General features: G+C 28.0%; 1 protein-coding gene and 1 pseudogene across 1 annotated transcript; both read right to left on the reverse strand.

Moving 5' to 3' along the window:
- Positions 1 to 21,237: 21,237 nt before the first annotated feature.
- LOC107170643 (cytochrome P450 307a1-like) lies at positions 21,238 to 23,426 on the reverse strand. Its single transcript, XM_015520808.2, has 3 exons — positions 22,896 to 23,426; positions 21,995 to 22,792; positions 21,238 to 21,929 (listed from the first exon to the last, which is right to left on the reverse strand). Exons 1-3 carry the CDS (start codon positions 23,272 to 23,274, stop codon positions 21,583 to 21,585), a joined length of 1,524 nt encoding a protein of 507 aa, XP_015376294.1. The 5' UTR covers positions 23,275 to 23,426; the 3' UTR covers positions 21,238 to 21,582.
- A 3,845-nt stretch (positions 23,427 to 27,271) lies between these two features.
- Positions 27,272 to 27,906, reverse strand: LOC149058461 (uncharacterized; annotated as a pseudogene).
- Between the last annotated feature and the right edge of the window lie 20 nt (positions 27,907 to 27,926).

Genomic DNA, 27,926 nt, shown 5'->3' on the forward strand with positions numbered 1-27,926 from the left:
ACTTCGATTTGCTTCGTCTTTATACATATTTTATTCGTTCAGCTATTTCGTAGGTGTATAAAAAATAAATTCATCTAATTCATAATTTTTTTTTTATTTTAAATACTTTATTTTTGTAAAACTGTTCATATTTTATATTTAAATCCATAGGTAATATATGCATTTTAGTATTATATACTACCTTTGTATTTCAGTATTTTCATTCTTACTAAAAATATATTTACAATTATTTCTCTCTTGTAATATATTTCACATGAGTTATGAAATACCTATTATCACAATAACCAAAATAAAGGCATGGGAGATATATGATACTTTTTATTAAAGATTTAATTTTTATTTATTTTAAGAAATAGATACATTCCTTTAATATAAAAAAGCATTGTAAAAACTGACTCATATGCATAGGCGCACATAGGGTGTGAATTTAGGGGGTACTGAAATAATTTATAGTACACAGACCCGTGGTGAGCGAAGCCCCTCACTACACCACCCTAATACTATAATAATTGCATTGCAATAATTATAAATTTTATTCAAAATAAAAATAAATATTTTGTAATTATATTAAATGTTATAATAACATGTAATCATTAATTATTAATGTTAGACAAAATTTAATTTTCTGTTTGATATTGCAAATGTTTGCATTATAATTTCCCCCTCTATTTTATTGGTAAGATCTCTTTCAATGCTAAGCATAGATAGCTTGGTAAATCTTTCTATCTTTCTTGGCCCATATTGGTGCGTAACCAGTTTTTCAATCTACGCATAGCTGAGAAGGAGCGTTCACACGTTGACGAAGAAATTGGAATTGTTATTCCCAATAGCTTACAGACATTTGGAAACAAACTTTTATAACATTGATTTTTCATGCCTTCATATATAAAGTTGGCTGGTAGACTATTCATTAAAACCATAATTTCTGCTTATAAACTAACTGTTGATATTTTCAAAATATCCTGATATATATAAACAGATTTATATAATAATATTTCAAAAGATATGACTATGTAATAAATATTTTAAATAGTTTATGCGGTGCTAATTTTAAACCTGGGAGTGCTAAGCACCCCCAAGCACCCCCCTATGTGCACCTATGCTCATATGATATGCTAAAATACGAATAATGGTGGGAGATGCAAAATGGTGGCAATACTTTAAACGTTTAAACACACAATATTTTAAAAAAGAATACATTTTTAATTGAATACATAGTTTATTGAATTAGTAAAATTTTAAATCTTTCATTGGTTTCGTAAGTGATGTTAAATCTTTACTTATAATTGATATAATGATATATTATAATATGTAATCAAATTATGAAAGCTGCAGACTACATTATATTCTTATATTATTGTCTCGTGTCCATTAAGTTTATTATTTATTATTATCATTTGTTTTTGTACATTATAATTTTAATGCAAGTGAGTGATCTAATGAAAAACAACGTTGAACCTGTCAAATTATTTGTCCTCGGGTATTAAATATTAATAAGCGTTGTTGGTTGTGACGTATATATAATGTATGTAATAAGTGATTTACATTGGTTTTAATCTATATTATTAAATATGTTTGTTATTTTGTTTATATCTTTGACTAATATAACACATAATATATAGCATCACATATAATATTAATCGCATACTATAGTATATAAAGTTTTAATGGTAAAATTATAATAAATACCAAAAACCGGTTATAATCTTATAACCATTTAACTCACACATTGTGAATTTGTTGCCATTTACCACGATAGCGGGCCTATTGGACTTGTGAAGGTTGTGAGTTAGCTAATATGTTCAATAATCGGTACATAATACACAATAATGAATTCTATATTATATTATTTTTTATTATCTATATTGGCGTCTTAAAAAGTCAAAAATGTATTATTTAAATGTTAAATTTTTGATCATCCATTCTGAAAGATTTACACGACCTTGGACGTGAATTAATAACATTCAATTCTGAAGATTTGGTAATACTGAAGAATATTATCATAAATTCATATACCGGCGAACGGCCGGCCACCAGCCGCGCGTCATCTATGGACCACGAGCACCGGGCACAAACCCGTACCCAGTCGGGAGAGAGCGCGCCCGTATCGTTCGACTAAGGCGTGCACGTGCCTTTCGCCACCCTGGTCGGGTCGCGAGCTATCCTCATCGCTTCCCGTTTTTGGTCACGGGCAACTTCCGGTGCATATAGCCCCATCGGTAGGCTGGGTGGGCGCTAAGGAGTATGCTCACTCGGCAGCCTTCCCCTAGACCAAGCATCGGTCTTTTAACCACATAGTAACTCCTGCTACAGCCACTCCGAAACCAATCCGCCGTCGACCGCGCAACGACCGTAGCCGCTACGCGACCGCCGTGCGAGGGCACGGCGTCAATCGCTCAACAGCGCGGGGCTCCCCCACATCACGAAGTACCATTCTCGCTCCCGTTAGGAAAGCACATCAATGGTGAGATGTGCGGGCCGAGCTTCGTCGGCGTTATGCCTCAGCTGTGGTCCTCCCGAGATTTGGGCCGTGTACCGCGGGCTCAAGTGTTATCCATACAGTAGGTAGTTATATCTTTCTTTATATACTGTTACGTACCCTATCAATATTCAAAGCATAGTGTACATTTCTACTATGAGCGGTGATATAACTAAGTAGGCAATTAATATAAAATAACATACTGAGGTCATCATAAAAAACGCAAATAATTAAACTATAAAAGCATTGTCGCACGTATCTTCTCGGAAAAATGTCTGTTACTAAGAAAGGATGTGAATCGACTAGAATAACCAATTACACCAGGAGACTCAAATTCTGCCTTGTGCCAGATTTCACCTCCACGATCTAAGATAATTTGAACATTGCCGTAATTTTTATGTATTTAGTCAAAATTTGAACTTCAAATGCTAATAAAAAAAAATAGTGCCTATGTATTTTTGTGATTTTTTAATCACTATATGAATAACTTATGAGGAACTTTGTATTAAATTTTCAAGTATTTTGATATGGCCAAAAAAATTTGATCAACACTTAAAAAAAAAATTTTCAGAAAAATTGAAAATTTCAGTTGTCTATAAATACCTCAAAAAAGTCAAAATATTTTGAAAATTAAATCACGTATAGAAAATGCCAATCTAAATAACTGGTAAAATTTTCAAGTATCTATGACTTATACTTTTTGAATAATAACAAATGTTTAAAATCGTTTGAGGATATATCGTTATCGTTACGCTATTTCGAAAAAATTTAAAATTCAAACGCACTTAAAATTTTTCCTATAACGACGCTTCGAGTATTCTCTATAGCTATTTGAATGAAAACTTATGGAAAACTTAGTGTTATAATTTTAATCCTTAGTTATAAACAATTACTAACTAGTAATAAAAAAATTACTCTTGCAAATTTTTGCATTTTCGACATATTTCGTAAAAACTATAAACGCTTATAAAAAAAAATTGTGACTAACGATTTTTAATTTTTTTTAGCTACAATAAGAACAACTCATAAGGAACCTTGTATTAAATTTTCAAGTTTTTTTGGCCGTCCAACATTTTTTTACCGACACTTCAAAAAAAAATTCTCAAATAAATCGAAAATTTCAGTGGTCTATAAATAACTCAAAAAAATTCAAAACTTTTTGAAAATTAAACTGTATATAGATAACACTAACATAAACATTTGGTGAAAATTTCAAGTATTTACAGTGATTAGTTTTTGATTTACAACCATATAAAAAAATCAATTTGGTCGAAAACTGGTTTTGCGTAAAAATTCCAGTTTTTCAGTCATTTTTTTTTTTGTTTTTCTCGATTTTTTTGAAAACTGTTTACTTTTGACCTATATAATGCACCAAGGATCTTCAATTTTACATCGGAAACCACCCCAAAAGTTTGAAATAAAAGCATTATTTCGACTAGTTATGCTGTATATAAACACACACAAAAAAAAACACACATCATTGAAAAATCAATACATTCATCACTTCGTTCAGAATCTAAAATATAAAATCTAGTAAAGATAAAAAAAGATAGGTATGTGTACAAAAAATATTGTTCTGATGTATAATAGTATTGATATTTAAAATAGTTCAAAAATATCCAGTTAATATTGCCTTTAATTTTAATTTTGTAGATGTATCTAAAAAGGCAGCAAAAAAGGAAGTCGCCATCTTAATATTAAATCATTTTTTCGTAGATTAAGATGATTTTAAATAAATATTAAAAACTATTAAGAGGCATAAGTATGCTATTTATAAATCTACAATTCAAATTTAATTAGGTAAAGTATCTACTCTGGTGTATGATATTTAATCCATGAACCTGCTTTAATTTTTTTGTTTATTATAATTAACAATAAAATAAAAGTAGTTACATTAATTAATGTCATACACCGTAGTATAATATATCTTACCTAATTAAATTTAATTGTACATGCTATTTATATAATTTAATAGTCAATAATATTTATTTAAAATTTTATGAAGATCCTTTGCAATTATATATCATCTACAATACATAGTCACAATTTTTTTTTACAAGCATTCAAAGTTTGAATTTTGACAACATACGTAAAAATCACGGAAATTCGCAAATTATTTTAAGCTAGAAATTCATAAAAATTGTTCTTTTTTAAATCTAAGATTTGCAAGTTTAATACAAGGCTCCTAACACATTTTTACAATAGCAGTTGAAAAATAAAATAAATGCATAGTCACAATTTTTTTTTAGTAATTTTAGTGATAATTATTATGTTATAAGTCTTAAGTTACATTATATTTGTATTTTCTTGTTGTAATATTTATAACACTTTTGATATTGGTTATTAAAAAAAAAAAAGTTAATGAGTTATGTTGTAGCAATAATTATTTAAATATAAAAATAGCTATTAATAATATTTACAATAATAATGAATGTTAATAATAACAAAAATTCATAATGATGATCATCTGAATAAGTCCAATAAGAAAAATAATTAATATCAAACCGATATAGATTTCAGCCTAAACAAATATTAATAATCATTTTTGTATTCAGTATAACTCATTAACGGTTAAAATATTTGCATACAATACTTTACTAATAAAAAAAACAGTGTTTTGCATTAAACATTTTGAAAAAAATCTAATATGTCTTAATGTAGTAATATAAGCAGATTCCATTAAAAAAAAAAAAAAAACTATGTCAATATCTTAAAAATCAAAGATTTTGTAGGGTTGAGACCAAAAATTTACTTTTTTAAAAACTATAAAGTCATTTTCTGAACAACCACTATTTTTCCGTTAGCGAGTTTTGGCAAGAAGCCGACGATATAATGTATAAAGTATTTTCAGGAAACAAAATTTCTATTTTATTTTTTTTTTACAACACATACTATAGATTTGTATTTACAATTTAATTTACATAAATTATAACATAAACTTACAATTCTACACAACGAAGGGACTTATCTAATCCAGTCCTGGTCATCTACCAAACGTTATGAATTTCATACATTAGCTAAAACCCAATTGGTATTCTATAAATTAACTAGTAAAATATTGTAGTTAACAAGCATAATTAGGAAATTTATAGAATAACTAGTTATTCTATAAAATAATGTATTTCATACATTTCCGCAAACATATATTATTATATTCCTAATCATTTCAAATTAGAAATTTAAATTTAAAATTAAATTGCAAATTCTAATTTTTTATACTCCGAATAATATTCTGTTTCGGAAAATGAAATAAAAATGTATTTTGTGATAAAAAAAAAGTAATAAATTTGAGAATCGATGACGATGTATTATAGTATCTATCATCCGTGGCAAACGTAAAATCGTATTGTCGTCAATCGACATTTGTCGGAGACGGTTCACAATTTTTTTTATTTCATATTTCATTGTGCTCAAGTTATTTTCTTAAAATAACTCTATACTTTCAGACTTCAGTTCAGAGGGAGATGAAGAGATATGAAAGGAGAGCAGTTCCTTGATATGGCGTTTGAACTCTAGATATTGCTCAGCTGTATTTAACTTGATTTATGCGTAAGTTTGATAGTCTATTATTTTAAAGACTTAAATATTTTACTTTTTAGTGTTAAAACTAATATTTATTGTCCGATCAATGATACCCGGGTGATGTAGATGGGTATTTTATTATTGAGCGCGCAACGCATAAAATACGTATGCACAAACGACGACGACGCATCCATATCGTATAATAATAATATATTTTAACAATTAAAGAGGTACCTATAGTGTCGTACATCTAGGCATACTACATTATTACACCCTGGTGTTCTTATGTTTTGTATAATTAAAAATTGTTTTCACTGTATACTTGATAAACGTTTAATTACATCATAACATTTAAACTTTACTCATCCACGGCGAAAAGCTCAAGGTCCGGCGTAAAGTTCTAGGGTTTGGATTGACTTGGACGAATTGTAAATAGTTTTATAAAGCAGGGAAAACCGAGAAGGAAATCAAGCTTTCCAATGTATCTTGTCAACGAGTAGGATGTAATGGATAACCTGAATTCAATAATTTATTATTTTATCTCTACCTAAAACGATTTTGAAAGAAGATAGTGTCAATTAATTTTCAAACAATATATAGGCAGGTGTTTAATATAGTAGCTATAGTATAAAGACTATAAAGTATACTGAGTTTACTTCTACCAAAAAAATGGTATCTAAATATTATACTATATAATAATTTATTTTTATCATAATTCACTTATACCTAATTCAGTATTGACGAGTAACGTATTGTATAATATATTTAACGCCTTTCAATAAAATAGTGAAGGCATTTTAAAATAGTGACTTTTCGCAATGAATAAATAATTTTGTAATTTCTCATTCTATCATACTAAACATTCATATTTTAATTAAACCTTTTTAAAACTATTCATTTTATAATATAACACTTTTAAAAAATATCCAAAATAAATTGAAAACTGTAACGAAAACACAATTGAATAAAAATTATAATTAAGTTTAAATATTTATTTTGAAAATTGCTTTAGTATACTTAAACGTCTTAAACTAACAATAAACAAATATATTACGAGGAAGCTTGTATTACATTTAAAATATTTTTTTTACATGCAGAACACATATTTTTACTTAACGGAATTAAACATGAGAAATTTTAAATTTCAAATATTTTTAAATAGTTTAAAATTAAAAATATAAAACATTATTAGATACAATAGGTATACAATTAAAATTAACATATTAAAAAATAATTAGGTACTATCAAATTATATTTTAAAATTCATAACAAGAATTTTATAAAAATATTCTTGTGTTTCTAATATTTCAATACAATCTTAATCAATAATCAAATAAAATATAATTAAAAAATTACTATACCTAGGTATATCGTTGTATTTTAAATTTAAATTTAAAGTTATAAATTATTTTGGTGATTGATATAATATCAAAAACAATTATTTTATTGAGAAAATCGTAAACATTGATCTCCTTGATATGAAAATAATTGCGTTATGATATAATATATCTTTGGATTTACCTGATTGACATAATATAATATAATACATGGCAATTGTCATATTAATTGTCAGTAGAAGATGCAGTCAATTAAAGATTCTAAAATTTCAATAGCAAGCCGATATGAACTAAAAATATACTGCATTCTGTATGATTTTATTTTCACAAATCATAATATTTTTAGACTTCAAGTCAGTATTTGATGCGTTCTCACTTTTCAACGTCGGATTTCATAGACGTCGCGGATTCTATCAAAGCTCGAAAGAGTTGATGTTTGAAGTAAATTTGTTTTCATGTTCTTTTGGGGCTTAAATTTATTTTTTACAATTTACATTATTATATTTAATGTCACAAAAAAAAAAAAAAATGCTACCCATGTATCGTAGACGCATATTTTATTTCTGAGCTCGAAATAAATAAATTCGCGAGATCGAATAATTTAAAATATGTGGTAGTCGTTTAGAATAATTATAACCTAGATATATATGTATTGAAATAAACATTTTAGTTTAATTAATAGGACTTCTAAGTTAGGTATAATTGATAACTTATAACCCATAATTTGTAACTGGTAACTTGTTCAAATCCAACGTTATAAGTAGGTAAATTAAAATACATTTATTTATTCGCAAACAAACAATTTTCAATAGGTTATTGAATACAAATAGATGACTGTCTAATCACCTTTTATAACTTAAGCTTGCACCTAGGGGTGTTGTGTTCTTTGGGTAGTATAATATCATTACTTCCAATAACCATTAAATAAAATATACATAGGTGCTATTAGTACCTAACCTAACGATTTATTTATAGTAAAAAGATCGTCCGTTTTTCCCCGTAATCATCCATCTTTTCACAACAAAAAATAACGGATTTATCTTATTCAATATTAGTATTCGATAATACCTCTCCAACTTCATTAATAACATAGAAATATCAATTCTATTTAATGTAAGGTAATAATAACAAAAGGTTCTTCTATTTCACCAACAATATTATTTCTATTTGATTCAATTTTTCTAGATATTACATTTTTTTTTTAAGTTTTAGTAAAAACTGATGGAAATAGGTCATAGGAAACTATTAATTTAATACAGAATTTTTTTTACTGAAATATCTGGCATATTATAGTGATGTATAACCATTGTTGTTCACCTAATATCTATACCATAAGGACCTATACCTTGTACACCTAAAAAATGTATTACTTATTTTCTAAAATACGATAGGTATCACAAAAATTAACATGCAATTAATTGGTATAAAATTTAGATATTATTGAAATAAAATAAACACAACAACTAATAAGCAATAGTAATTAATACTCATATCATAAACTATTATTAAAATAAAAATGAGCACCCGAGCTCCGGTAGGTAATAGTCTAATAACTAACCCTTCATGACCAGTAAAGAAATTTTATATTCGTATATCTAAAAAAACTAATAGATTCTTAAATAAAATGTTCAAAACACAAATTAACACATTATAATAACTAGGTAGGCAGGGTCAAAATTAAATAACAAATGTTTATTTTAGATATTTATTATCTGTAATGACTAAAAACTCATTGGTCTCAAAATATTGTTGAACTTTTTACTGAGTGCGTATAATTTCAGAAATGGTATTCGTCAGTGAAAATTTGACAATTAAGAATAAAATATCATATTCAGCAGTGTGAAATGTGTCAACGAGACAGTATTTTGAAGATTCTGATTCGGACATGGGGTAAGTAGATAGTTTTCTATTTTTTAGTAGTTTACATTTTATATTACAATATTGATCTGAGGATACATAATTTAAAATTATTTGTATTGAAACCACTGGTATAACACTATTCCGAAAATAAATAAAGTCATGATTAAAATATTAGAAAATTGGTGAGGTATAAAATTTTTAAATTTATTTTTTAAAATTATTTCCTCAATGATATTTAAATATTTTCAGCGATTATCAGGTACGATGACCTGTAGGTACTAAAATGACTGGGAGTATGAGATTGGGGGAGTTGTGAGAGGGGGTGGATAGAAAGGGATAGGGAGGATAAAAATGGATAGGGATGTAGAGGGATAAGGAGAATGAGTGATAGAGTTGGAGAGACATAGGGTGAATGAGGGATAGGAAGAAAAAGGATTAGGAAGATAGATAGATAGTTAGAGTAAGGGTGATGGAGAGGTTGGAGAGATAAATGGGGTATAGAGTTATAGTGTGTGAGAGAGAGGATTAGAGAGAGTTTGGGAGAGAGTGGGATAGGGTGAGTGTAAGGAGGTATAGAGGGATGGGGAGAGAGATAGATGGATAGGTTTTGAATGGCGGAGACGGTTAGGTTTGGATAGGTGGGTGAAGGGGGAATAGTTAGGTAGGTTAGTTATGTTAACAATGCGGAATACGTAGGAAAGGATCTTTAATTGCAAAGGTAACAGACTCTTTGGCAGAAACCACCAAGTCAATAGGTTTACAACTTTCGACTTATTGGATAGAGTAAAAAGAGAAGGTTGGTTAGGCCGATTAAGAGGATGTCGGTGTATCTTTTCTTTCTTTAACCCACGTATATTATACCAAAATTTTCGTTTACAATAATGATAAACGTAAAAATTGGTATATTGTGCGTCGGTCAGAGAGAGAAAAAGAAATGCACTGATATCTTCTTAAGTGTTATCAAGTTGAATTGGCTATTGATTGTTGACTGTTTGTATTATTAGAGTTTGTAGGAAAGCCCTGTTACATTTTTAAAATAACAAAAATTTTATTTTTATTTACAACGTTATCAAATATATATTATAGCTTTATATAGATAAAAAAAGAAAACTCTAAAATAGGAAACATTAAATTATTATACTTTTATTTTTCTAAAAAAAAATTTAATTCTTTAAATAATTTAAATATTTTAAAACAAATTCATTTTTAAAAAAAGAAATCGAACATTAACTAATTATTTAGATTAGTATGAAATGTATTCATTTATAAAATATATAAATTCATTAAATGCTTTATTATATTTAACACTATTGGAAAATTAGGTTATTATATTAGGGCATGATGGCGAATTATTATATTCACCAAACATAAAATAATTTATCACTTAAATAGTGTTTGTATATTTTTATTAAAGTAATTTACAAGACAGAACATTAATTATAATTAAAATAATAAACTTGAAATCAGGAATAATTGGAATTCGTAAGTAGTATATTATTTTTTTTGTATGAATATACACGGGTAATTTTTTTTTGCAATAAACTCGTGTATATTTTGTTTATGGAATGTGGAACATTAATAATTACTGAAATAATAATAATAATTTTGGGTGCTAACGCTAAGTCCCTCCCCTCCATGCCACACCAGTTTACGCCTATGTAGGTGTTAAGTGATTAGAAGCAATTTTAACGACCAATTATATTACACTTATTCAAATGTATAATAATGGAAAGAAATGAGATTAAGTGATAAGTAATTATTTTTTCATATAATATACAGTCTAAATTTCAGAAATATAACTTTTTGACAATTATTGACAATTATAATACGTTTCTAGTAGGACTGGGAAGGAGTATTATACTAAGTAAATTAACTTGCTAAAATATATGAAATACAACAATTGGATATATAAGTAAATGATTTTAGACATTTTTTTTTAATTATATGAAGTTGTGGCAAAATTTTATTTGTTATTTAATATTTTAGGTGATAGACATGTTGTAATTATTATCTATTTATCTTATATAATAAATGATATTATGGTTTCTTTATGTTTTAAAAAATATTTTGGGGACTTGGTATAATGGCACAATGATTGACCAAAGTCACATGTTCTGAGGTTATGCATGGACCGGTGTCGCTAGCTCCTGGATGGGTGACCACCTGGGTTCATAGTGACGATTCCTCGTCCTATTTACATGTGTTTCAAACAATGCAGTTGACGACTTGAGAAAAATTTATAATTCTTTGGCCTGGTATATAAACACTGCAATATTAGATATTCTTGTACCAATACCTAGAATAAATACAAAATGTGCATTTTGCGGCGCGGTGTGATGGTGCCGTATTGGCTGTTATCTTTAAACTGAGTCAAGCATCGTCCGGTGTCGCTAGCTCCCGGATGGGTGACCATCTGGGTTTTTAGTGACAAATCCTTGACAAATATGCTGAAGTGTTTCTAAACCAACCTGTAACCTACAGAATGATAATAGCCATAGTTAAAGATGCTAATGTTAAAAAAAGTCTATTATGTAATCATAAAAATAATACGAAAACAAATTGTACAATTCATAAATCTATAAGGTATTATAGTTAATAATTCACAAAACGTAAGTCATTTGAGATATAATTTTCTTAGGGACACTTTATCATTATTATATAATACTTCAATATAACATAAAAGAATAGAGGGACTATGATGTAAAGACTACTAATTATCACATGATATATTTAATTGAAAAGAAAATTTGTAAAAAAAAAAATGTTTAGCTTAGCTTAAATATCCAAAATTGTAATATTTAATTATTTCTGGTGTGGAGTGTTGTTTTACTAGATACCTACCATAAAAACATAAAATAAAAAGACTAATCTTCGTAGTAATTTTATGAAATATTACGTAAAGCTAAAAAAAAAATGTATAAACAATTTAAAAACTTATAATTAAAAGTTGTTTTGCGTAATAGAGAAAATTTCACCTTTCCAAATATTCATTTTTACATAGTGATAGGGTTCGAGCCATTTATGTATGGTCTAAGTTGTAAGAGGTGAACAATCAATATATCAACTTGATAAGCAAATACTTATATCGGAGACCAACTAAGAATCTTTTTATTCAAAGTGTCCTAGGGTAACTTCTGTTAGTCACGCGATACCCAAATACTATTTATTGTTCAAATTGATTCTTATTAGACTCAGTGACGTAGTATAATCCTGGCTACGACACTGCCTTCCCCGCGTGACTAGCAGAAGGTTACGTAAGTCATGAGAAGGTTAGTAAACCTATAGTGACTATGGTGAGTCGAAGCTATGGTGATGATAGATGACTATCATCGCTTGTCGTTCCCTTAGCAATGATCTTTTCCTACTAACTTTCAAGGTATTCGACGTTGTGAACATAACGATGAGAGAAAATATATAAATATAATTGAGGAAATATAGTAAGTTTTAAAGTCATAATAGTGTTATACCAGTATTTCATAAAAACTAACTTAAAGATATAATAATGAATCCTCTAATCATATATCATTTATTAAATTAAATGTAAATAAAAGTAATTAAAATAGGTATAATAATTCAAAAAAATTATTAAATTATTCACCCGTAGTGGGAACCCATGCCAGGTTCTAAATTGTTTTTGCTTCTTAAAAAACATTTGCCTACGGGCTCCATGTCCCCCCTTCTCATTTTTTTTCAATTATTTCAGTATCTTTACTTTTGAAGTAGGTTCTAAATTGTTTTTTCTTCTTAAAAAACATTTGCCTACGGGCTCCAGGTCCCCCCTTCTCATTTTTTTTCAATTATTTCCGTATCTAAACTTTGGGGTAAGTTCTAAATTGTTTTTGCTTCTTAAAAAACATTTGCCTACGTGCTCCAGATCCCTCCTTCTCATTTTTTTTCATGAATTTAAGTATGCTAACTTTTTTTTTGCTTCTTAAAAACATTTGACTACTGGCTCCAAGTCCCCCCTTCTCATTTGTTTTCAATTATTTCAGTATCTAAACTTTGGAGTAGGTTCAAAAATTTTTTTGCTTCTTAAAAAACATTTGCCTACGGGCTCCATGTCCCCCCTCCTCATTTTTTTTTCAATTATTTCAGTATCTTTACTTTTGGAGTAGGTTCTAAATTGTTTTTGCTTCTTAAAAAACATTTGCCTACGGGCTCTATGTCCCTCCTTCTCATTTTTTTTTCAATTATTTCAGTATCTTTACTTTTGGAGTAGGTTCTAAATTGTTTTTGCTTCTTAAAAAACATTTGCCTACGGGCTCCAGGTCCCCCCTTCTCATTTTTTTTACAATTATTTCCGTATCTAAACTTTGGAGTAAGTTCTAAATTTTTTTTGCTTTTTAAAAAACATTTACTTACGGGCTCTAAAAGTAAAAATACGGAAATAATTGAAAAAAAAATGAGAAGGGGGACTTGGAGCCCGTAGTCAAATGTTTTTAAGAAGCAAAAAAAAAGTTAGCATACTTAAATTCATGAAAAAAAATTGGGGACATGGAGTCCGTAGGCAAATGTTTTTTAAGCAGATAAAAAAATGTGAACTTACTCCAAAAGTAAAAATACGGAAACAATTGAAATAAAAATGAGAAGGGAGACTTTGAGCCCGTAGGAAAATGTTTTTCAAGAAGCAGAAAAATAATTTGATAAAAATTGATTGAAAGTACACACTGCAGTCTATAATATTTAAATTATTAAGGGGGGACCCCTTCTCATTTTTTTCAATTATTTCAGTATATAAACTTTGGAGTAAGTTCTAAATTGTTTTTGCTTCTTAAAAAACATTTGCCTACGTGCTCCAGGTCCCCCCTTCTCATTTTTTTTCAATTATTTCAGTATCTAAACTTTGGAGTAAGTTCTAAATTTTTTTTGCTTTTTAAAAAACATTTGCCTACGTGCTCCAGGCCCCCCCTTCTAATTTTTTTTCAATTATTTCCGTATCTTTATTTTAGGAGTAGGTTCAAAAATTTTTTTGCTTCTTAAAAAACATTTGCCTACGGGCTCCATGTCCCACCTTCTCATTTTTTTTCATGAATTTAAGTATGCTAACTTTTTTTTGCTTCTTAAAAACATTTGATTACGGGCTCCATGTCCCCCCTTCTTATTTTTTTTCATGAATTTAAGTATGCTAACTTTTTTTTTGCTTCTTAAAAACATTTGACTACGGGCTCCAAGTCCCCCCTTCTCATTTGTTTTCAATTATTTCAGTATCTAAACTTTGGAGTAGGTTCAAAAATTTTTTTGCTTCTTAAAAAACATTTGCCTACGGGCTCCATGTCCCCCCTTCTCATTTTTTTTTCAATTATTTCAGTATCTTTATTTTGGAGTTAGTTCTAAATTTTTTTTGCTTGTTAAAAAACATTTGGCTATGGGCTCCAAGTCCCCCCTTCTCATTTGTTTTCAATTATTTCAGTATCTAAACTTTGGAGTAGGTTCAAAAATGTTTTTGCTTCTTAAAAAACATTTGCCTACGGGCTCCATGTCCCCCCTTCTCATTTTTTTTTCAATTATTTCAGTATCTTTATTTTGGAGTTAGTTCTAAATTTTTTTTGCTTGTTAAAAACATTTGCCTATGGGCTCCAGGTCCACCCTTCTTATTTTTTTTCATGAATTTAAGTATGTTAATAATTATAGTACATTCAAATTTGCTTTTATTTCTTAATAAGCATTTGCCTACGGGCTCCATGTCCCCGTATCATAATTATGTAAAGTTTCGATGATAAGTTTCTGAGATTAATACTTTTAACAGCTAAAATAGGTGCCAATATAAATTCAAGGAACATTGTTATTTTTTGTTGAAATAGGTATTTAATTTCTTCAAATGCTTAAATTAATGAAAACAAATATATATAATTATGTATTTCTGATAATTTTTAATTGCTTAAAACTTCCGAATTATTTATTAGTAGAACCTTTCATTAAAATATAATATTCAATATTTTTGATGGAAAAAAACAATTTTATTATTATAAATCCCCAACAAACTTACATAATTGTAATACTATATATCAATAATAGGTAATCTTTTCGTTCAGAAAAATTTGGATTTCGATAACAATATAATTATAAGTCTAACAAATTCATAGAAATACAACAACATTAAAAATCAAAGAAAATCACTAAAATAATATTTGGAAAAATGACCACCCTGTATGTGAAAACTGATATATTTCGTATTCAAAATAAATTGACCTTGATCATTTCATATAGGTATCATGCACATTCATGAATGGAATGTCGACTGTATTTTTCCCTTTTTTAATACCCTAAAGACTTGGTCATTGTCAAGGTTAAGTGTTGATACCTAACTCGTTATGAAGATTTGAATTATTTTTTTTACATAATAATCTATATATTGTGCTCATAAATATTGTTATGTTTTACATATAATTTTTATTAGGTATTTTATATTTATCTTACCGTCCAATAATGCAAGGTTGACACGAGACAATATTATGATATAGGTACACCATCATCTGGCTCGTTTAGACACTACTTACTTGTCATCGCAGATAAAACTGTTTTACTTTCCAACAATGAATATATTATTGTACATAACAATACGACAGAAATATAATATAATATATTAAGTATTAATAGAGCCGTATTTATCTCAATATTATAAAATTCAAATAGTTTAAAAATATTAAATAGTAAATATTTATTCCGCAGCATAAAAGTAAATATATATTGTATTCAAAAATTGCAAATAATACCTATCTGCTACCTATATTAAGTTGGTATGCAAATTTTAAAATAACAAAAGAAAAGTAATTGAATGTCATGTAATAAAGAAATGTAAAATAAATTTGAAACTTTAGAGTATGTTTTAAGGGAGATAAAATACAATTTAAATGTTATAAAAATTAATGCAGAATATTAAATTTAAATAATTTTAAGCGAAATTAAAATTATTGGGTTAGGTTCATGTTATACAAATAGAAATTTAAATACTTATTTGACTTTATATGAATTCAAATTAACTTAAAGAACACCAAAGTCACTTATGGGTTCCTGATGGCTAGAATGACTCCCCCATATGTCATATCTGTGAAACTGATTTCTCCATCAAGCACATAATTTCTTTCTTTAAAATACGTTAAAGATAGGTTTCAAATGTTTCAACACAGGATGTCTCAAAATTTTGATGTTGCACATTACACCTAATCATTTTTGCTTGTTTATTTTTGTTGCCTTATTTAATATATATATATATATCGTTTTTAAATATTAAATTAAGTAGTATGATTTAATTATTTAGATTACCAATTTTATACAATTATACAAACAGGCCTATTTGACACCCTATAAGCAGTACATTGTAATACAGTGTTTATTTAACACCCACTGTAATTGTGAATAAAAATCAATATAAAGGTTATATAAATGCGTTTAGTTGTGTATTGTTTATATGATACACAATCTATATAAGCACGTAGATAATATCATGTATACCTATATGTAGTAATATTATGTATATAATATGTAGCTAACATATACATACATATATTTATTATTTTGTAAATTTAGGAACAAAGATTATCTTTTGATGCCGTGTCCAAAATAGTTTTGTACATTTCGTGTCATCGTGTGCTATTCAGTTTTCACTTTGTAACACTTATCTATTTCCCGAGCATCGGATTATATTGTAATCAGGGGCAATTCAAATGAGGAAGAGATATAAAAACCGCATAATATGGTGTTACATAAGAAATGAGGTTGAGAATTCATGAATATGTTCAAAAATATTCAATCCAAAGTTAAAATTACAAAATAGAAGGTTAGATGACTATTTAAGTACAATTTAAAAAAAAAAAAAAATATCCTACGTTCACTAATTTATTAAGATAAATCACTTTAGTATTTGGTAAATAAAAATTTTACTTAAATGCGTTCCTCAAACAAAATGCTTAGGTACAAATGTACAATACAATCATTATGCATTATTTGTTGTAAATATTTACATTATACGGTACCAAATGTATTACAATTTATCGACCAATACGTATGATTACAATGTTTGACATTACAACATTTACAAACAAGCCTATTGTTAAACAGGGTCAACAATTACGAATCCTAGCTGACCCAAAGCAGTCTTTTAAAATTCTAAATAAATGCATTGTAAATGTGACACTGACTCTGAGCATTAAAAAAAAAAAAATTACAGTTATTAAAATGTGCATGCTGTATCTACACGAACAAAATGGTAATATAATAACATTTCATTCGTCGTTCGTAAAAAATTTATTATTTACTTAACTGATGTTCTATGTAAGATTTCATACCTAATAAATATTTAAAAAATATTATTCAAATATGTTACAGGCGCAGAAGTGAATTTACCTACACTACTTGCAGATGGAATGTATCGTCCAATGAAAATTGTTTCGTAGCACTACATAGGTACCTTACCTATCTCAACAATATGTTATTACTTACTGCCTACTAGTCTTGAACTTTTAGATTCAGAGCGGAGCGATGAGTGTGTTTTTTGTGTTTGTGTACACGATAAGTCTTCGAAATTAAATAATGCTTCGATTTTCAACTTTAGTAGGTTAACCGATTGTAAAGTGAATCTAGTTGGTGCACTGGGCTGTAAAATAAATTTTGAAATTCCCAGTAGTTTTCAAAAGCACCGGGAAAACACAAATTAAGGAAAAACGGAAAATTATACGCAAAATTTATTTTTGAAAAAATTGAATTTTGATATTGGCGTAACTCTAAAACAAATTACCGTATACACATAAAATGTTCACTGAATGTTTATACTGACATTTTTATAATATTTGTCACTTGTTTTTATTCTATAAATGTCGATAAAATGTATTCATTGGGTCACAAAATTTGAAAATTTAATATAAGGTTCTTCATTAGTTTGAATAATAGCAGTTGGAAAATATTAAAAATACATAGGCACTTTTTTTTATTACCATTAAAATTAAAATTTTGATAAAATTTGTTTAATTGAAAATTTACAAATTTTTTAGTTGTTAAAAATTTATGAAATGTTTAAAATTTTATAAGTAAGGATTGAAAATTTAAAACAAGGTTCCCATATGTAATTAATTTTGCTGCAAAAAATGGATATTTATTTATAATCATTATTCATTACTCACTCACCTACATCTACACTGTATGAAACCTAAGCTACTATGGAAACTATCAATGCTAGGAAATACTCTCCCATTAAATTAGCTGTGGCGGTCGCCACATTTAACATACAGGATCGGCGCCATTGTACACACAACTCTAAATTTTTAAAAGTGTAGATTATATTCTATTAAAAATGTGATCAATTAATTGTTTAACAATAACTTATCTTGGTCTACAGTAACCTCTATTTGATTTAAGTACACATTTTTAAGTTATTCTTTTGTATAGTAATTTAAGACAATTTATATAATTTATATCCAGTGGTAGGAATAGTCACTGTACAAATATAGCCGCAATTCGCTTATAATATAAATATGTATATTTTTATACTTGATGTTTTAGTGTTTCGAACGAATATTGGAGTATTAGAGCAATTTTGGTGCAATGATATTATGTTCCTAGTCAATTTAATGATAATTTTTCTTTAAATTATACATTCCATCCGGAAAATAACAACAACTATATACTTTTGCTAGGTATTGAATACTTTCAATTATTGAGTGATCGGGTTTGAAATGATGAATTTCTAATATGAAAAAAACGACGTGATTTGTTGCGCAATAGAAAATTAAACAGTGTATGACAGAGAGTAATCATTGATATGCTTAAAACAAATCTAGGCGACTAGCAATGTAAGCGTTAGCGTCTAAAGTAATATATTCAAAAAATGACTATCATGGATTGCATTTTATATACCATTCTTTTTATATACAAACGAAGATCGAAGATGGACGTTCGATCTTAAACATTAAATTATGTATAATTTATTCAGTCCTTGGTCATTTCGGTTGCAAAAATAATATGATCTGAACGTTGCAATGTGCTGTCCTTTTGTGTACGAGCAGAAGACTACATCGTTATTTTCCGAAAATATAATTTGAAATTCGATTTATTATGAATAGCTTTTGCAAACTTACATTTCACAGACAAACGTTTATTACGTAACAGTATACTACCTATATTCGAATAATAATAATTATTATTATAATAACATAACAACTTTCATTAATAGAATGTATTTAACTATTTTAGCCCGTGCGTGTAGCATTTTACATAGATTCATATATCTATATAAATTTAATATAATTGTTTATATTTTTTATAAAATTATTAAATAGGATAAAATTTAAACTACTGCCATGTATCATGTATGCGAAATAGGTATTTACTTATAATTGCAGTGCTTAACAATTCGACACAAATGAATCTTACACTATTAGGAGCATGAGGTTTTTAATTCTTAAATATGGATAATTGAATTCAATATTCAGGCCTCGAGGTTTGTCAAGTGTAAAACCATTAACCATTAATTAATAATTAATGTAAGCTAAAATTACAAAAAAAAATATTTTAAAAGTTTAAATTCATATCATAATATTATTTATTATATTTTTTAATACGTATATCAATGACTGTTTTATTGAATATTCCTTATATGTTTGAAACAAAACATACAATGTATACAACTTAACAATTTAGTACAAGTATGAAATATTAAATTGTATAGATGATGACGTATATTTTATGTTAATAATTTAAGATATCTATCATTTTTGACTACTGGAGTTCATTTATTATAATTATTTCATATACAAATAGTATCCATTTTATTTATACACGTGGTTGGATTTCTACCAGCGATAAGTTAGAAATTCATCAACATCAAGGTTTTACTCAAATTATGTGTATTTATTGTGATTCAAATTTTCAAGGACGAAAATAATTTACAAAATATTTTTAATGAGTACACTATATTACTAAATACATATATTTAATACAACATAAATATTTATAAACAATAAACATTATACTTAATTAAAAATGTTACATGTTGTTGAAAATTATATGATTTCAAAAACTATATTGTCCTTACAAATTGTAATAAAATAATGTTAGGTATACTTTTTTTATCCAAATAATTTTACTTTTTCATTAACAATCAATAATTATAAGTAAAATATTTGTCTTTTTATGTATATTTAAGATTTTTAACATTTAAAGAAATAGGTAGGTACCTACTTAAAAAAATAAGTTAAATCATACATCTTTCAATAGAAAACAGATGTTTTGTTTGTTTATTTTTAAGCTATTAAAGAATATTAAACTTTTTTTAGAGATCATAAACATATTTATTTATTAGATATTTAATAAACAATTAATTATATTAAATTTTAACATACACAAATTCTATAGCATAAAGTTTTATTTATACAAATTATTTAATAATTAAGTTCTGAATTGTTCTTACTATAATATTGAATAATACAATTAATAACAAAATAATATAAAAGTATGTGCACAAGTATTCACATAAAAACTACAACTTACTAGTCAATAAATATTTACAAAATAAACAGAAATAACAATAAATTATCTTTGGTTTATATTCTGAAACAGGGATCGGCGTCGGGTATACTTTTTTTTCAAATGGAGATCAAAATAGAGACAGACTATTTTCAATTCAACAAACTGCAATATTTTTATTCTAAAAAACTAAATCAGGTTAACTGCCGATAAGACTTCAAATTATTATTTTAAATTATGATTCATACGACAGACCTAATTGGAAATGCCCGAAGAGCATGTGGGATCTAGATTGCCAAACCCTGTTCTAAAATATATAATTATACCCTCACTAAATGTATTTTATGCATAAATATTAAATATTACCTAAAAAAAATTTATTAAGTCTTACAAACCGAGCTAAATTTGTAAAGTTTTTTTTTTTTTTAAAACATTTTCTCCAACAATAATTAATTGTAAACTATCCGACCTTTATATATTTTTTAAGACTAGAAAGGTAATTCACAAATCGCACTATGAAACAATCGATATAATGTATATTTTTACTAAATCGCGCCGACATAAATAAAAATAACAAATAAATAAAATAATCAACACAAATAATTTATTTTGAAACTATCTTGGTAACATTTTCCGGTCTATAAACTAATCAGTATCGCTATTAATATTAATACGGATGGACGAGCTATAGCTATTACACGTTTTCGTTTTACGTAACTGCAAAACCACACACTCCTAACACAATAATTGGATTGGGCCTAAAGTTACGCAAGACTCATCAAATAATTGCCATACACACACATTTTCTCAAATATAAGCTTGCGCACACAAACACATACACACACACAAAAGCTTAATCCGCGTCGCTGAACGACCGTCATTTTCGTATCCACTTCAGGATCACCTGTGTTTCAAACAGATTTTGACTCACTGTTTCCGGAAGTTCCTGGATCTGATCCGGAAGGGAAAAGTGACGAATGGCAATGCCAGGTTTCCTTTTGGCACTTCGTACGATACATCTTCGACCGGAAGCAGTGTATACTTGTTAAGCAGCGTGCTAATAGTGCAGAACGACAAAAGCTGCACCAGTTTGTATCCCATGCACGACCGTTTTCCACCGCTAAACGGTATGAAGTATTCCGGCTTCTCTAACCTCCCTTCTGCATTTATGAACCTCTCCGGGCTGTAGTGTTCTGGATTTTTCCAAAGTTCCGGGCTCATGTGCAGACTATAATTGTTTAAGAACACCGTCGTGCCTTTCGGGATCCGGACGCCTGTAAAAAAAAACTGTGAGTAAATACGATCACTCGACTGAGGGATGTTATTTTTAGGGACTTACCATCAACCGAAGTGTCTCTGTTTGCTAAATGTGGTACGATTGGTGAAGCGATCAGTCGCAGAGATTCGTAAATGACGGCCTCGGTGTACGGCATTTGAGATCGGTCGGAGAGCCCAACTGACCCGGAAGCTCGGACCACGGCATCAGCTTCCTCTTGAACACGCCGCTGCACGTCCGGTCTGTTCACCAAGAATCCTAACGTCTTGACAATGAAGTTTGTGATGGCTGAATGACCGCCGATTATGTCCTCAAGTGAAAAAAGCCCGATGTCCATATCAAATCCGTCGTCTCTGTCTAGCTGTGTGACGGCATCGAGCAAGTTGTCCACGAAATCCACTGGCTTGGTGCCCGGCACCCACTCAGCTTTTCTCTTGTTGAAAATTTCAGTTTCCATAAAATTGCGGATTTTTGAGCTCCATGTTCTGATTTTTTTGAAACGCCAGTGGTACAGAGGTATTAAACTGGGTAGAAAATCACAGGGTGCTCCTTGGTTTACTTCGTAAAACACGTTATCAAAATTTTGAATAAATTCTCTGAACTTGTCATATGATCTGGAGAACCGCGTGGAACAAAAGTACGACATAAACACGTTGGCACAAGTATGGAGCAACATGTTCTTGATGTCTACACATTCTGTGTCGGCCATGGTGTCTAAGGTGTCTATTAAATCAGCCAGTTCGGTTTTCGTGCACTTGTCCAGTCGGCTATACATATTGGACGTGGTGTTGGGAAAAGTATGAGCTCTGAGTAACTCTCGTCTGGTTTTTTGTAGCTGAGACCAGTCGCAAAACGCCAGTGCTATTATATAAAAATAATAATAAAATATATTTAATTTGAATTAGGGTTTAAATCAAAAATCGTCGTTTTTATATTTTCGTGTAATGGGATAAATTATACTTACAGTTGTTTTTATCGCCTTTGAACAATTGGTTGAACCGGCGGAACGAAGGACGGCTATCGAAATGGTCACCTTTTATCATTAACACCTCGCGAATGTTGTTTAATCCATTGACGACAACGCACGGTACAGATCCCAGATCCAAGCGGAAAACGGATCCCAAGTCAGCCATTATATCGTCGAACACTCGATACGGCACCTTATACCGGGCCATCAAGTACAAATGACCAATTATCGGCCACGTTTTTGGTGCTAGAGGTTCGACGAGACCAGTGCTGTGGTCCACTTGTTTCGTTTTCAATTCGTCTTGAATCAGGAATAATAATACCGCAGTTAACACGAAGAGTAACAAGTATGTTAAAGAACTGAATACAAACTCCATTGTAATAATAATTATTATTTATATTTAAATACTATTAGAATTGTTTTGATTTGTTTTGTTAAAATTAAATTTTTTTTCAACCGTCGGTAATCGCACAGCTCAAGCCTCAAATGTGTGTGTATGTGTTGTTGGTGTGGCTGTTAAACGTGTGTGCGGAGCTCTTGCGCTCGACAATTGGTGTGCCACGTTCAGATTTTCCTTTTATAATAGCCACACGACCAGTGTCAGCTGACTGCGAGCATTCAATAAGACAGATCGAGGTGATTTCCATTGCAAATCAGAATTTTTCCCTTTCATCCTGTTGCCCACCGGCGTGTTCACCTACAATATGTAAAACCCATCGCTTCGGCTAGACGTACATATTAAACAGCCATCTTTGATCGGGCATGACGTAATCTATACACGGATGTTGCACGTTTAGACTTAATTTTAATATGTTTAAAACTCCCTTAGTAAAAAAAAGTACAAAACATCACAAAAAATATCTGCTCAAGTGGACTAACCTAACTTATGTGTTACAAAATGTTTAATTCAATAATTGCCTATTATTAATTATTATTATTTATTACCTTTGTCGTCATAGTATTCTTGTTATAAATGCATATATGTATACATATCTTAATATATTATTATCCCACTATGTTTACAATATTATAACAATATTACGCCTACTTATCAGTTTCATAATTTCGTAATAAAAAAAATGCATTTCAATATAATTGTTACCAAACAAATTTAGTAGTTAGGTAATACAAATACATATCTATCATTATTTATTGTATATTTAAAAATATTTATGATAGGGTATCAATAAGATATAATAATAAGAATCATGAGTTTCAATTTTAACATTATTGTTAAATAATTTATTTTAGTTCAAGAATATCATTCACAAATATCTTTTATAATTTCTAGTTAAAACTTTTAACTCCCATTAAATTTATTTCATATCTCTTCGTAGTTTTACATTTATATCACAAATACTAGATGATTTTGTTTACTAATATAAAATATATGACAACAAATGTTTAGTTTGTATGTATACAAACAGCATATTTAAATTAAAATATATATCAAAAAAATTATTTACAAACACATTTTATTAAACTATTGATTTTAAATTATTTCAATATTAATTTTACAAATACAATTTTATTTTAAGTTTATATATTATCAATAGTAAATTTATACGAAGTAAGTTTTACACATTATTAATTACAGTTTAAAATCCAATACACTTATGCATGATTTTATTTATCTAGATGTTTTCTTGTGAAACTATAAAAGAGTTAAAACAAGTTATAGCTAACAAAGATGAACAGATATGTAAATTAAATAAAAAACTAGAAAATTTTGATTCGGTGGTTAATGAAAGAAATGACTTACGAGAAATACACAAAGAATTTGAATGGTATAGTGATAAAATTAAAAATGAAGGTAGACTATTATTTAAAGAACTCTTAAATAAGTATGAAATTCAAACGGGAACGCTCAAGAAAGTTGCGAATGCAGAATATCAATGTGAACTCAGAAAAGAGAAACTAGAAGATGAAAACAACTGTATGAATTATAAACTACAAATTCTAAAATACAATGAAAACAAATTACTAACCGAGTTTGCAGACTCCAAAACAAATTTGAAATGTGTTCAGAATGAATTATGTACAATTAAAGTAACTACTTCCTTTTCATGATTTTAGAATGATATTAATAGTAACGAAAATCACCATTAATATGCATTAGGTAGAACAATTATTTTAGATTTTTTAAACGTTAAATTTTAATTTACATAAATTTCAACTAATGAAACATTAGCGTACATGTATACAAATTACACTGTATAATATATTACAAAAGGTACCGGTATATCATAAAAATATACTTTTAAGTCTTCGACCCTCGAAGCAGTGAATTTTATTACATGATGACACCATTGAACTATATGTATATTGTATGTATAAATATTATTTGTTAAAGTTAATTTTCTACTAATTTACAATTTAATTTACCTAATATAATTAACTTTGGTACAACTGTGTCTGTGTGTTTTATTTTTGGTTCTGACTATAGTATGGTAATGCATGCCTTATGATCAAACAACATTTCTGAATATAGCTCATTGGCTTGTTCATTGTAACTAGTCTATAGTCATACATACTAGAAAAAGTTGCCGAAATCTTATGTTCTGGACTTCAGATGCTATTTCTAACTCCTAAACCATTTAAGAATGTACCTATAAATGTATAATTTATGAAATTAGGTATTAGTTTTGAGTTTTGGTTTTTTTTTTTGTATACGCGTGCGATACGTAAAGCCAAAAGCTTTCTTTTAAAAATTACTCGAACTCACATTAAAAATAATATATAATACACTTATTTAATAATAATATAATAAATATATAATTTAATAATACACTGTTATTAAAATATTCACATTCCTGTATTTGAATTTTTTTAGTTGGAATTAGAAAAAAAGAATAGCATGGTTAAAAAATTGGAGACAGATTTTAAATACAAAGAACAAGAATTCTTTAATGTTAGCAGGGAACTTGATGAGTTCAAAACCAAATACAATAAGTTAAATGAGACAAACGAAATTTTGAATATGAAATTAAAAGAAACAAAAAAAAATCTATACGACACACAATTATCTGGTAAAAATATGGAGGAAACTTTCGAATTTGTGCGAAAAAACTTATCAAACGAGTTGGAAATCAGATGTGAAAAAATTAACGACTTGGAGATGCGTTACGATGAAGTAAAAAGGGAATTGGACGGTGAAAGATGTACTATAAAATCATTTTATAAAAAAATGAAAGAATCAAATAAAGCGTATGCAAAAACTCACTTGGAAGCAAAAAAACTGTTTCAAAAATCACATGATAATTTATGTTCATTGATGAAAAAATTCAATGAGTTGGAACAAGAATATGATTTAAAATGCTTGGAGATAAATATATTGAAAAATAAACTCAACGAGAGGGAATTTCAACTACAACAAATGTACTTATTATCAGAGAGAATTGAGCAAATTAAGCAAAAAATCGAAACTTGTTCTACGAAAAATAAAACTGAAACTAATACTTGTTGCTCTAAAGAGAAATCCAATGTTAATATTTGTTGTAGACGGGAAGATTCCACGACAGATATATGTTGTGGTACATCCAATACATCTAATAACGAAAAAACTGCTATTCAAAAAGATGCTACAAAATTGATTGCATCTAAAAATAATATTCATAAAACCTTATTGAAAAATTTGATATGTGAACTTAGAAATCTATTACAGAACGTTTTTTGAAAATAAATAACTTTAAACTGTATATTGGTTTACATTATACATATATACTTTAAAGTTATTTATGTTCAATTGGAATATTAAAGTTTAGAAACATAATATAATGAAACTAAAATAAAATATGTAGGTACCTATCTAAATTAAACTACAATATACATAATGCCAAAAAATATGCTACAGCATCAATACAATTTAAAAATTGGAATGCAGAAATTAACTAAAAAATTATAAGCTATAAAAGAATTTAAAAGCTTAATTTCTATTATAGTTTATTTGTTAATTTTTCACCGCTTATTTCCAACTTGTTTAACACATTTTTTTCGCACTAACTCAAAATACACATGACACAGAACACATGTTGCCTACTCTATAGCACATAAATGTTCTTCACTATTGTAGTAAAAAAAAAAAATTAAAAGAATAATATAATATATATATATATATATGTTCTTACTGTTGATAAAAAAAAATATATTATTGCTTTATATTATACCATGTTATGGAATAACAATAATTTATTACTCATAACATATTGGTCATTTATACCAGCATAATTTGGGATTTATCATTATATTATACATTTATTTATTTCAATGGATCAGACGATCCAATTCAAATAATTTAAAATAATATAGTTCATAACTGAATATTAGAATAAAATAATAACACAATAATAATAAAAATAAGCAGTAATACATATTTAAATACAAAAAATGTTGTTTACATAATTATTAAAAAATTCAATGGAATTAAAATTAAATAAATCAATGTTTAAATCATTTGCTATTGATATTATCCTATTCATAGGAGAAGCAGACATATAATTAGTTTATTAGTTTTATGTGTAAAAATATAAAACATAGTGGTAGATCTAGTTCTGCACTGAGGGACATAAAAATTAAGAAAACCTAAAATTTCAGGGCAATTGATGTAGGTAACCTATGACGAGCTTAAATAAAAATTTCATATCATATATTTTTCTTCGTTCAGATAAACTATCAATATCGAAATAACGTAATAGTGGTTCATAAGGAGAATGAGGCATACGAGTTAAATTACATTTTATGGCCATAAATCGTAGGAAACGGTTTTGAATATTATCTAAACATTGACTTTGATTATTTAAGTAAGGCGACCAAACAACAGTGTTATATTCTAATTTCTTAACGGACTAAAATAGTGTACCTATAATGTTTTAAAAACAGCAGGATTAGTGAAATCCTTACAGTTTCTAGTAATAAAGCCTAAAATCATAGAGGCTTTTCTAATCGTATGTAATAAGTGTTTATTCAATGTCAGAGCAGAATCAAATATTACACCTAAATCAATAATCATCATACAGATATTGTATTATA

Source organism: Diuraphis noxia, unplaced genomic scaffold (genome assembly GCF_037042655.1).
Source record: "Diuraphis noxia isolate RWA-SAM2 unplaced genomic scaffold, SU_Dnox_SAM2 contig0002, whole genome shotgun sequence".
Lineage (NCBI taxonomy): Eukaryota > Metazoa > Arthropoda > Insecta > Hemiptera > Aphididae > Diuraphis > Diuraphis noxia.

Coding starts and splice junctions, on each gene's coding strand:
- LOC107170643 (XM_015520808.2), bottom strand. CDS start 23,274: ATGGAGTTTGTATTCAGTTCTTTAACATACTTGTTACTCTTCGTGTTA. Junction 22,793..22,895: donor CAAAGGCGATAAAAACAACT/GTAAGTATAATT, acceptor TTTATATAATAG/CACTGGCGTTTTGCGACTGG. Junction 21,930..21,994: donor CAGAGACACTTCGGTTGATG/GTAAGTCCCTAA, acceptor TTTTTTTTACAG/GCGTCCGGATCCCGAAAGGC.